Below are 13324 nucleotides of genomic sequence, written 5' to 3'. Positions count from 1 at the left end.
CACACACATACACACACACATGTAATGCTTATACCTATATTTAGTTATTAATTTTCGGAATATAATTAACATAATATATAATACATTTTTATAAAATCTTTAAATAATTTATAACATAATTAATATGAATACGAAGCCTATAACAGTGTAGCTTGGATTTTAGCTTGGATATTTTTCACAATAAGAATTATTATTTTCAGATTTTAATATAGTTTAACATCGATATAAGATGCCAAACAAGCATCAATTAATTATTAAATTGTTAATCAATTTAATTCGTGATATTATTGTGATAGTTTATTAGAGTTGCGTTTCAAGACTGACAATTGTTCGGCGCGCAGTTTAGAAAGATTACATATATCAGTATATAAATTCACACGAAATTTTATATATAAGCAACTAAAATCCAAGCTAGACTGTTATAGGCTTCGTATTAGTTATGTTGTTACATTGACGATCTTTAGAATTTAATATTGTTCATATTATTAAATTAATAATGAAGACGATTTTGTAAAAAAAATTTTTTAGAATACCGCTCTGGCTACTTGCCAGTGAAAATTCAAAGAATGCTCAAGAAACGTACTACGATCTGCGAAACAAAATTTTAGAATTATCGATTTAATTTTATAATATTATACATTTCGTTTATTTTTTTTTTTGTTATTTAATGTAAATATTCTCTTAATAAGAAATACGAGGAACTTTAATATTAAACGTGACATTAAACCTGCATTGTATTATATTAAAGTCGAGATTGCGCGAAATTAATCGAGAAGCGTCCAATAAAAAGTTCTCGAGAATGTATGTAGAAGTACTGTAACACACACGTGATATTAACGAAATAACGAAATGTACGAATTTTTTGTATGCTAATAGAACAATTAATAATATTCAACTTTTCCGTTACAATATCATCTCAAATCTTTAAATTTTCGTAGTGGAAATTATATTAGAGATACCCAGGAATTTCAAGAATATAGTTTAATCTACATTACTCGGAAGCCTGGCGCTATTAATATAGTAATGTATAAGATTCACTTCGGTTTAATGTACTCTTTATCTTCTTCTAATTCTAAGAATTTAAAGACAATAAAGAGTAAATTGAGCCAAGATTATATATCTATAAATCTTACATTGAAATTGAATCTTAAAATATAATAATAAACTAAGATTATATTAGTCAGACAGAATATATCAAAATAATAAATATTTTTGATGTTTAAAATAATTTTGATATCTAATTATTGCCGCATCAAAATAGTGCATATAAATTTTATATGTAATTGCTGTATTCGATACAAAGTATTTAATATCACTAATATTAAAAAAACAAGAAAGATGTCGATATTTTTCAAATATCATATTCTTTAAATTAATGTAGTTTCGACAAAAGCAGAATATTTTTTAACGATACTGTACTTCCAATCATTTTTTTGAGAGAGGAAAGATGCAAGCAGATTAATGCCACTTACCGTATCGCACCGTTAATCACAATTAATAGTTCGAGACACTACAATGATCACAGGATGATGACGAGCATTAATATACTTACAAGAATAAATAATTCACACTATTGCAGAAGATGCTTGATACGCGTCGTCGGGCGTTCAACTCTCCTCGTCACGACCGAGATTCGGACGCACCATGCTATGCATGCGTTTACATTGAACGGAAGCCGCGTCTCTTCTCTCGTCTTTGTCACGAAATGCACTACACGCCGAACGTTTTACGTGGATGACGCTTTACAGAGGACTGGACCGGCGTCACGCGCATTCGCTCCTCTATATGATAGTATAGGAGCCGCAGGAGGTCTTCTCTTCTCCCGTAAAGATCGTGCGTACCCCACAAGAGTATCCACCACGAGAGGGGCCTTCTACCTCACCTATAGTCCCAGATCAGGTATAATAAACGCACGCACGATGACGATAACGTTAAAATGATGTAGGGTATTCACAGATTTTTTTTCTTTTTTCTAGAATTTTCAACTTGCTTTACCTGAGGTCTGTTAATCAATTCGTAATTAATAACTATATGTAATGTGTACGCTGTTCAGTTTTTCCCGAAAGTGAATTCGTCAGTGGACTTTCCACTTATTATCTGAAGCTCGTTGGTCAATATACACGAGTATACGATTATAGTTGTAATTATAAGACGGAATATAAGTGAAATAAAGATTAGTATACCCCGATTATATTTATACCTTCTAATAGGAAATTAATGGAGACGTTTTTACAATGATTATAATAACTGAAAATAAGACAAACTTTCGGCGAACTAAACTATATAAACAATAATAAAGTCAGATTTTTCAGTTAGTTTCGTATGAACTTATTTACTCGAATTGTAATTAGAGTTTAATTATACGGAGATATACAATTATAAAGAGATTAAAAAATAATCAATTTTTTCCGAATTTTTTTTTTTAGAAGAATAAATTATTTAAATAAAAAATATCTTTTCTTCTTGAAATTCATAAAAACGTAATATTAAAATTAATTTTCCATTTTAATCATATCTTTAATAAACAATAAAATATTTATAAATATAAATGTATGAGTTTTTACAAATCTAAGCAATGCAATCAACAATTTTATGTGATATACTTAAAGTTATTTTATGTAAATATTCGTATATATAAATATTTGTATAAGCTTAACGTAAAGAAAGGATTGTAATCATTTTAACAATAGTATCACATAAAAATATGATCTCTAAAAACAAGATTTGAGTCATCTTTTATCGACAAACGATTTGTATATACATCATGTAATTAAAAGTGAAATATTTTTTCAAAATGAGATAACAAATCTGATGGTCAATATAAGTTACAAAGATATATTTTGTATAACGCGCCCATACATCTGAATGATTATATAAATATAAATATAAAGTAATTTATAAAAATTCAAAAGAAATTGTGTAACGTTATCATTTCTTATATATAATTTAAATATTACTGTCGTGATAAATTCATTTAATTGATTTAATTTGTTCGATTTACTTTAAAATCTTTCAATGCGATAAAATTTTTGCACAAGAATACTCTATATCAAACGTATTTACGAAGTTTTATGATAGAAAACAAATAAAACGCTAAACTTACGATATTTATAATTAATTTCACTTTCTTTATTGCACAGTATAAATTTTGATTCTTTCGAAATTAGATGAAGATTATCAGCTATATGACATTGTCCCTTCCAGTTTCAAATTCGTGGCTCGATAATTCTATTGTGGTTATTTCATAAGTATGATGGTTGATACTCGTAGACTGATTTATTTTGTCGACTGACGTCACATTATATTTATGGTTTGTCCACCATCAGCACTTTGACGCATTATAATACATATATACAACACAAGAAGAAAAAGGAAAAGAAGGAGGAAGAGAAAGAAGAGAAAAAAAAGAGGAGAAGCAACGTCGAGTTATGCGGTTTGAAAACTTGACTTGTAATGCATGCACTTATTCGTGAACATAAAACACACGGCATGCTACGTGTTTAATTTGAAATGAAAAATCGTTGTTATCTTTGACGGAATCAGACTTAATACCCGACAAATGCGATAAGTAAGGTGTCGGTTTCGCAAATTCCAGATTTGGATATATGTCGTGATTTTTCCATCTCAATTACAGCACATGATATTAATTTATAATTACACATTATTTAGTCCGCTTCTTCCTCCCGTTAAAAGTGCGTTATAGAATATTCCTTGCAGAGCACATACTTTTCAATATCATATATGTATATGATAGAAAGACTCTTTTAAATAAATCAGAGGAAGATAAAACTCTTTCGATAAAGAAGTAAAAAAAGTTTTGCTATATAATTTGTTTGCAGCAGTTTTGAATTGAAGCAGGTAGTCTACTCTTAGCAAGCGTTATTATCTTGACGATAGCAGAAGAATCCATCTGAAATATTATAGCGAAACAATTTGCAGATTTTTAATAACAACTGATAAAAATGTATTACGAAACAGATTATATTCAATTCTGCGTTTGTCCTGTAATTCATTTATGCACGAAATTGATATCTTTTCTTCAAGGTACGTGTAGACACATGTATCTTTCTTGAGACACGTGAAGCGTATCAGACATTCTCACGTTTTATTGCGCATGTCGAAATGACGTGATTTATCGATATTATCTATAATGAATTCTGATCTTGTCAATGTAATTAATTAACCAAGAGTAAGTTCCTAGGATTGATCTATATATACATATATATATTACCATACATAAACACAGACACATATATGTATATATTATTGTATATACTGCACATTAGAATCTATTAAGTGTAAAATAAACCATGAAACAGACGTATATTATCAATTGCACGTATCGTGTATCACTCATTATTGCTTCCGTGATCCGCAAAAACGAAGCACGTGTAACACAGGTAAACGTATGTGCGATTGCTCCAATATATATACGCAAGCATATGCTCAATTAATTGATGACGCAATTACGTAATATCACACCATGGATACTTACAATGCCAATCGAGCAGCTTATATAATCGCAAATAGGAAGTGAAATGCAAATATACATGTATTTTTTAAACGCTTCCTTACAATTGATAAGGAATTTTTTATGAATTTAAAATACTTGCTAATCGGACCAATACTCGTTTCTCAGACTTTAATTAGGATCAATTATTACACTTCATCTTTGTCTAATTCTTAAAACTAGAAAAAGATGAAGAGTTAATTAAACTGAGATTAAAATTGAACTGTATTGGTAAAAACGAACATAAATCATATAAAAAATGGATAAACAAGAAAGAAATGACGCATCCATTTTGCTGACTTCATATGATACATTGTGAATTTTTAACGAGATTCGCGAAATATAATTGATATGTTAATCTTCAACCAAAAGATTGAAGATAATCTGTAATTACTTATGACCATGAACATAACACTGGTATATGTTAAAAATATTAGAAAACGGAGATCTCAAAATGTTTCTTAAAGTATTAAATATTAAAGATTTATTTTTATTAAATTTTATTAAACATTGAGCTTTACTTTTACTATATTTTTATTTACTTATTATACATACAATATAAATGTTTATGCGTAAATTATTTATGTAATATTAAAAACAATTCTTATTAACATATTTAATATAATTAACTTCCGTTTGGCGATTCTAGGATAATTTACTAGGATAATTACTGGTATATGTTAAAAATATTAGAAAACGGAGATCTCAAAATGTTTCTTAAAGTATTAAATATTAAAGATTTATTTTTATTAAATTTTATTAAACATTGAGCTTTATTACTTTTACTATATTTTTATTTACTTATTATACATACAATATAAATGTTTATGCGTATTATAATATTAAAGACAATTCTTATTAACATATTTAATATAATTAATTTCCGTTTGGCGATTCTAGGATAATTTACTAGGATAATTTTATATATAAAATAATGTAAGTTTTGAAAGGCAATACGACGACATTCGTATCTTAAGCGTAAACTTCTGACACTAACAATAACTAAATTCCACTGATGATGTACTTTATATGCACATAATTTTTTGAGATAAGATATGATTAATAGATGTTTTCAAGATGAAAATTTTGTTAAGATTTTTTATGTCAATTATATGTTTTTAAATCTTTGTGCATATATTTGTAAAAGTATATTAATTCTTATACTGAAATATATGTATAATATATGTATGAACATAATATACAAATTCCAAATCAATGGAATGAAGACGGAAGTAAAAAGGGGAGCATGCCACATTATAAGTCAGATAATGTTTTTATTTGGCACAGTTTTTATAAATAAGGCAGTTCAAATCAGTATGGACATCAGCTTTTATTTCTTTGGCAAGAATCCCATAAAACAGGTTTCGAAGGGAATTCCCCGTTCAGTCAGGTCAACGCCAAATGGGTAACCGGTAGTTGCCAGCTCGCGTCAATTGATGATGTTGGATAATTTTACAAGAACTTCCTAGTTTGTTCATCGTAATCCATGTATTATAATTCATGACGTAAGCGAGCAATTTTTATTGATTTTATTTACAAATTCTTGTATCGATTATCATCAATAATTTTGTCTGTTACAAATTAATTAATAATTTTTTTCAATAGTTTGTCGAAGAATATTATTCGATTTGCCATTGTTTCTTGACAGCTCTACATAGACAATAAGAAATGCTGATTTCTGCGTTACGTATTACGATTACCTTGAATATATTCTCTTACAAGAATATATATAAAGCATAGTTAAAAGAGACCGGATTCTTTACGGATTAAACTCTGTAGATAAAAACGTCGTAAGAGTGAGAGAAAAAGATGTGCATATTACATAATTTGGAACGGGCCTGATTGCGAAGGTCGCGTGATGAACGCGTAAGGAATAACGACAAATTGATGAACGTAAGACGCGGGAGCATCGTGAGAGCAAGAGGCAAATTATCTATACATTATACGAGGTGGTCTTACCCAACTAACCATCTGCACGATGGGCCATGGCCGCAAAATCCAAGGGCCATGGAAAGCAGAGATGAATATGAGACGTGTGTAGATATGTATAGAAACGTTATGAAACGGATCAACATACGTGCGTATCAATGTGATTATTTTCCTCAATTTTCCGTATTAATGTATACAATATTAATCGTTACACGTCACTGCATATCGTCATGTGATTCTTATAAAGTATTAATTCTTATATATGATTTTATAATAATTTATATCTAGCATTTGCGTCAAATCGTCATACGCAAGCGGAATATAGAACCTGAAATGTGAGTATATCTTACAATTAATGTAATGTATGTACACTATATATACAAATATAATTGTTGCGTTATATTTGTTTCAAACTGTAATATATGTGAAACACATTTTTTTTATCTTATTCCCTTATATATTAAAATATTTAATATATTATTTATATTTCGAACACGTTTTGTACCAAGCTAATTTTTAATAACTTATGACACCACGCGTCGTGTGGGTTACCGGTGATCCATAATATTTCTATTTGTATATTTATTAAATAACACGTGTAGGTGCTTCATAATTAAAAATATTATAAAAATTATTATTATTTTAAAGAAGAAAGTCTCATATACTAATTGCATCATATACGATTATGATTAATCTATATGTGACAACAAAAATTATTTTATAATTACGTTTCTTTTCATACTCAAAATATTAAATGGTTTGTTTGTATTCTGTAACTCTTATCGATAGTATCAGTATCATTATATTGTCATTGTGTAAATTATACAGGTATGCATAGCAAAAAAATTGCACAACAATAATATCATGAGAACAAAACTGTCGTTATAAAGTCTGAAGACTCACGATTGAAAAGTACATTGCAGGTAACAGGAATAGAAAATAAAATAGTTTCTAATAGTTTTGAAATTTGTTATTCCTTGAAGTTCTCATCGTGTAATAAAATTGTAAATATTTGACATAAATATTTTATAATTTTATTACGCTAATTGATATAATTATTCTTAATAATTTTATAAGATTCTTTATTATAAAGACATATCGTCCTAGTTTTGTTGATATCGAAAAGCTAATTTTAGTTAATCTATCTATAATCTCTTGAAATTTTTTTCCGTTCTACTTTTAGTTTACTTTAGTTTCCACTGTTATTGGCGTTATTAGATATGATTAAGTAAAGTTTTATAGTGGAAAAAATTTTATTTTATAATGTATCTTATCAGAATACGTGTAGATAAAGTAATATATTAAAGTAACACGCGTTTCGTGCCGTTCATTAGTAATGGACTTTTCATTTAGTGTCTGTATTCTTTAATTCTAATGTTTAACACAAGAAATAAGCACAGAATAGTTTAAAGATTAATAAAAAAATCCCAAGATTAAATTAATATAAAATTATATATATATATGTATACATAACATGTAATATTTTCTAATATATATACATATATATATTTGCCTAATATTGATAATTTTATTACGGTAATATATATATAATTATTATTTTTAATAATTTCATAAGAATTATTTCGCTAATATCTATCACAAAGCTAATTTTAATCATATTTACCTATATAGTCAGATTTAAACTATCTACCATAGTTTAAAATTTGTTGCGTTAGAATATATGTTTTAATGCAAATTTAATCTCATCTGCAATGATACCGCATTTCTCGATGAACGAACTAAGAGAAAGTCCAGTCCGAATCAAGTGTCTCGGCGGCAACGTAATGTTGATGAAAGCAAAATGTGCGAAACAGTAACGTAATAAAATACAAGGACAGAAAAAAGCATTCCTCCTGAGTCCTGCTGGCACTATACAATTATAATAAATAACTCACTTGATTGTGTTACACCATATAATTCTTCTTTCTTCATAGAAGTAAATCCCTTTTCTTCACACACAGGATGCGAGTCGCGAGCGACGACCACCTTAACTGAGTTTATACGTAGAATTTATGGAGACAAAAAATGTCTAATTAAAACAGATAACAAACAATATTGGTTTTCTTTCCCCTTACACGTAATATATCGAGGCAGTATTGACACGAATGAGATATACAATAGAATTTTATATATACGATCAAAATGTAAAAAGTAAGAAGATGCTAAGTTCCTGAATTTATGAATGGTATTGTATAATATTCTGATTCTTTTATATACATCTGATTTATATATTTCATGCTTTATATTTTTTACTTTTTCCTCGTTCTTACGATTTGAGCCATATTTAAACTCTCGCATATTATACCTATATATATTGTTTGATAAGAATACAAATTTTTCCGATATGTAATTATAACCTACACATATATAATGAGAAATAATGAGTTAATTTTTATCTCTTCGATAACGGGCTGAAATAGGTATGGTGCAATAGTCCTAGAAAGTAGTTCTTTTTTGAATATTTTCTTTTTTTCCTTAAAATAATATTTACTTAAAATATATTCATTCAACATTATTATATAAATATATTGCATTTTTTATTAGCTAACACTTTACGTGTTTTCTTTTTAATCTCAATGATAAAGAAGAAAAAATTATAAAGTGAAAACGCGCGAAGAAAATTTTATTCTAAATGTATATTTTATATATACATATATATATTTGCTTATTTAAAATTGTCAAAAATAAAAAACGGTCATATGACAGGTCATATGGTAGGTTTAGTGTTAAAATGAGATAAATATATGTTCGAGTGTTAAAAAGAGAGAAAGTGGAGACACTGAATGTGAACAACATGCGACAGACCTTTTATTTATTTCTTTACCTCTAGATAACAGTATTCAGGAGATATCTCTGAGAATACAATGGAAATACCTCCTGGATTAAGTTTTCTACAATTTATCTGGAAGTGAAGAAATTATAGGCATTGGTAACAAAAGTCAACATAAATGTTGTTCTATTTTTGCTTTTTATGAGTAACAAGGACAGAATACTTATGTCTTATGTCAACTTGAGTCATTTAAATGGAAAGCACCCTCTGTAATTATCCGACTTGACGTCAATCGCTCCAAAACACGTGTCTCACTTCACCCTGGTCTGTCAGTGACGTCAATGCACGTCGCGCCAAAAAGAGACTCGATGCGCTCTCTATGGGAACGCGGCGGAGGTAGCGAACTCGCCGACGAAACATGGCGTATGTTTTGTTTGTGTGCGCGATGAGGATGGTTATGCGCGGAGCGTACGGCGGCGGTTGTAAAGTTTAGGGCTTAGGGGTTTGATATTTCACGACCGTGAAAGGGTGAGAGGGTGGCGAGGGATCGCATGAATCCGGACGCGAAGTGGCGCGCGACGCGATGAACGCGACGAGCCTGTACGTGTCGACGTGTCGTCTGGTGCTGCAGGCGGATGCCGAGGACCCCAACTCCTGGACGGATCTCTACAGATTGGTACCATATCTGCGACAGAGTCTCAGCTGTACCGTTTGTTCGAATCTGCTGATTGAACCGCACACGCCGACCGAGACCAACTGTCAGCATCATGTATGCCGTGGGTGTCGTGGCGGCCGCAAGAAGCTGAAGCCGTCATGTGGCTGGTGCAAGGACTATGACAAGTACATTGAAAACGTGCAACTGCGGATATTGTTGCAGTGCTATAAGAAGCTGTGCGAGTATTTAACCAGTACCGGGATCTACCGTACCCTGTTGCTCACCGTCACGTCCGCAAACAACGCTACCACCAATGGCGCGCCATCCACTATTGGTGCTACCAGTCTGATGGAGATTATTCAGGAAGGTGCAGGCTTCAAGGATGAGTTCAAGAGCAATGCTGGCCTGTCCAAATCTGCATATAGTATTTTACCATGCGTTTATACGAGTACTACCTCCACTCAGACACAGGCGAATAATATCCAGACCACTGAAGCAATATCCCAGAACATACCTGGTATGTATAACAAAACTATTCCCTCGAAAAATAAATATTGTCACAAGATCTTGCAAATGAATATCCATAGAGAATCATATTAGTAATAAATAATAATACAAATATTACGTATTAAATAAATAATTTTCATTGTATTTTTACTGTTAAATTAGAATCGCCAACGATTCGTACAGTATCGAATGGATCCTCCATATATTCCGTGATGTATGCTGGATCTGGTAATAAAATTACTATAAAACGGAAAGCGGCAGCTACGGAAGACACAGAAAACACGGGACAACAGGAGACAGATGGAAATCAGCATGGCACTGTAGGAGGGGTAAAATGCATTCCGTCTTCCCACCTTAAATATGGGACCCCTTCTGAGAAAAAATCTTCAAAGAGCAGCAAAGTAATTTCAATAGATATTCGGTTAATCTTACACCTTACAGGATTTATATTGCACTATAATCTTTATTTAAATGCTTAAAGATGTTTGTCTTTTGTTAACACTTCTTGTAAGGTACAATAATTTTTCTGACTTACATCTATTAACAATAGTTGAGCTTAATTAACCTGTGTATATTTATCGCTCTTATTTTTATGCTAATACTAGTTTTAGAAAAATCTTGACTTACGTTCACCTAGGTCCCATAAAAAAGATTAATGCAGATGTTTATTGTTTGTCTTTGAAAAAAAAAAAATATTTATTCATTTTTTTTTTTCTAATTTTGAGAGACTACCTCTGCATTGATCTGTAATATTTAATTGTACTGATATTTCCTTGTGAATATCAACAATAATGTAATTTGTTTTGTTGTAAGCAGTCTTCAGGCAGTTTTAAAAAGCCAAGATCAAGTTCTGCTAGAAGTAAAAGAAAAGGATGCAGATGTGGTAATGCTACCGCAATACCTGGGAAACTTACGTGTTGTGGTCAAAGATGTCCTTGTTATGTCGAAAGTAAACCTTGCGTGGAGTGTAGATGTAGGGGTTGCAGAAATCCTCATACAGCAGATGGATTAAAAGTATTGTTTCTACTTAATTAAAATTCATTGTATATTCGAGATTCTATCTTGAGATGTTTTAAATATAATTCTTTCATATTTCAGATCCGTCCACATATACCTGAACTTCATAATTTACAATTACAACTGTCCACTTCTTTGGATTGTGACGCGTTAGGTGGAGATCCTTTAGGATCTGTGCCGCAATGTCTCTCGACGTCTCCTACAACGATACAAGTATTAAATGTGTATTCTACTCCGAGACTAGACATTGACAATGTACCACAGAATTTACCTGCTGCCTTGTTAGTGGGTGAAGATGCTATGGTAAGTACTGAAAGTGAAGCGGAAGATAGTGATATACAAATCGATGTGTGACAAAGTATTTAAATCGACATCGCCGAAGGCCGTATTGTACCAGTGATCAAAGTGTGACGAATGCGCGTTTCAACATGGAAAGAACGCGTCATGTAAATAGCTCAATTAGCACCATTAAAAGGAACAATTACAAGAATCAAAAACATAATTACGAATTTATAAGGGTAAATTAATTTAGATAAATATATAAAAAATATAAATCGTATATATAAAAATAATTTATGTATGGTTTACTATTCAAATATTTGTAAATATTTCAATATAACAAGAGAATGCAGATATTTAATTGGATGCTTAATCATGGCGATCAATTTTGCCTATAAAATTAATCATTGTTATGATTTAGCATCTATTATTTTGTTATATATGATACGTTATGTGCATTAGCGCTTATAAATTTATGCGAGCGCTCGTAATCTGAACATTGTTCAGTTAATTGTATAGTATAAAAGGCAAGTTTGATGGAACAAAAAAATATCTCTTCCATATTGAGTGATGACCGTGTAGTATATAATAATTTAAAAAATGGATGAATGTGTTTTATTCATTCCTGGGTACATATAATGCTGATTGCACGATTTTACATATTTTAAATACACATATGTGAAAATAATATTTTTGGTTGACATATACATTCTGAATGATTTTTATCTGCTTATTCAACTTGAATTTATAATAAATTATTTGTTGAGACCATAAAGTAAATAAACGAGTATGAACTTATGAGAATTAATTGGACTTTAAAAAATCGAGTTAAATTTACATATTCAAAAGTTGATGCATTTAATATTTACGAGTAAAAAAAAAATCTCGTTCAACTTGCCAATTGTACATACAATGACAAAAAGATCGTTATCTATTTTGCATACTGATTTTTACAATCTCTAAGTATAAAATGCAGAGTTTGTGGAACAGCAATCTATTAAATTATATTACAATTTAGGATTGCATCGAAATAATGATAAATACTCTAAGTGAATCGCGTGTATAATAATAAAAAATTTAAATAATAAACACGAAGAATTAGGAGGCAATACGGATATTTATACGTAATACGGATTGTAAAAATGATTTATATAATATTAGTCATAAATATATTTGGATAAATACCGATGAAAATAAGCCATTTACGGTCAAGCTGGATCTTGGATGCTTCTAATATAATTTCGTGTATTAAAAAACTCACGGTCCAAATAAGATTTGAATATTTGGATAAAAATGAAACTTTTAGTTGCCTAAAGTCTTAAATTGACAACGGTTTTGGTAGTGTTACTATCAGGGTTGGATTTATCAGTAGGCACTATAGGCATTGGCCTAGAACAGAAATTTTTCACAAAACTGTCTTTAATAAAAAAATATTACTAAAAGTAAATAAAATTTTATCACATTATAATTCAAATAAAAAATATAAGTATTGTATATATTTAATAGTTATTATTATTTTTTTAATTGAATATTCTTTTCTCTTCTAATATTAGCCACAATTTGGATTGTCAATTTCTTACGGCTTTACGGCTTAAGGCCTCTTAAAGCGAGGTTGTGGACCTAGCCATAGTTTTTCTCTTCTACAATACATTTTTCT

The 13324-nt window shown here is 30.0% G+C and overlaps 2 protein-coding genes across 2 annotated transcripts in view; one reads left to right on the top strand and one right to left on the bottom strand.

Annotated features, from left to right (window-relative positions):
- Nucleotides 1-6519, bottom strand: part of LOC108779268 (laccase-4) — a 14127-nt gene extending 7608 nt beyond the window's left edge. Inside the window, exon 1 of the mRNA XM_018546653.1 lies at nucleotides 6470-6519. Coding sequence (XP_018402155.1) covers nucleotides 6470-6519 — 50 coding nt within the window. The remainder of the gene's footprint in view (nucleotides 1-6469) is intronic.
- Nucleotides 6520-9774: 3255 nt separating this feature from the next.
- On the top strand, nucleotides 9775-11861 carry msl-2 (male-specific lethal 2). The gene is made up of 4 exons (XM_018546676.1): nucleotides 9775-10381; nucleotides 10534-10700; nucleotides 11188-11385; nucleotides 11470-11861. The coding sequence occupies exons 1-4, from the start codon at nucleotides 9793-9795 to the stop codon at nucleotides 11740-11742; spliced, it is 1227 nt and encodes a 408-aa protein (XP_018402178.1). The 5' UTR covers nucleotides 9775-9792; the 3' UTR covers nucleotides 11743-11861.
- Nucleotides 11862-13324: the final 1463 nt, after the last annotated feature.

Source organism: Cyphomyrmex costatus, unplaced genomic scaffold (genome assembly GCF_001594065.2).
Source record: "Cyphomyrmex costatus isolate MS0001 unplaced genomic scaffold, Ccosl1.0 scaffold57, whole genome shotgun sequence".
Classification (NCBI taxonomy): Eukaryota; Metazoa; Arthropoda; class Insecta; order Hymenoptera; family Formicidae; genus Cyphomyrmex; species Cyphomyrmex costatus.
This window is presented reverse-complemented; position numbering and strand designations above follow the sequence as displayed.

Bases quoted from the DNA above. Each gene is read 5' to 3' on its own strand.
- msl-2 (XM_018546676.1), top strand. From the start codon at position 9,793: ATGAACGCGACGAGCCTGTACGTGTCGACGTGTCGTCTGGTGCTGCAG. The intron at 10,382-10,533 runs GTATGTATAACA...CTGTTAAATTAG, and splicing joins AATATCCCAGAACATACCTG to AATCGCCAACGATTCGTACA. The intron at 11,386-11,469 runs GTATTGTTTCTA...TTCATATTTCAG, and splicing joins ATACAGCAGATGGATTAAAA to ATCCGTCCACATATACCTGA.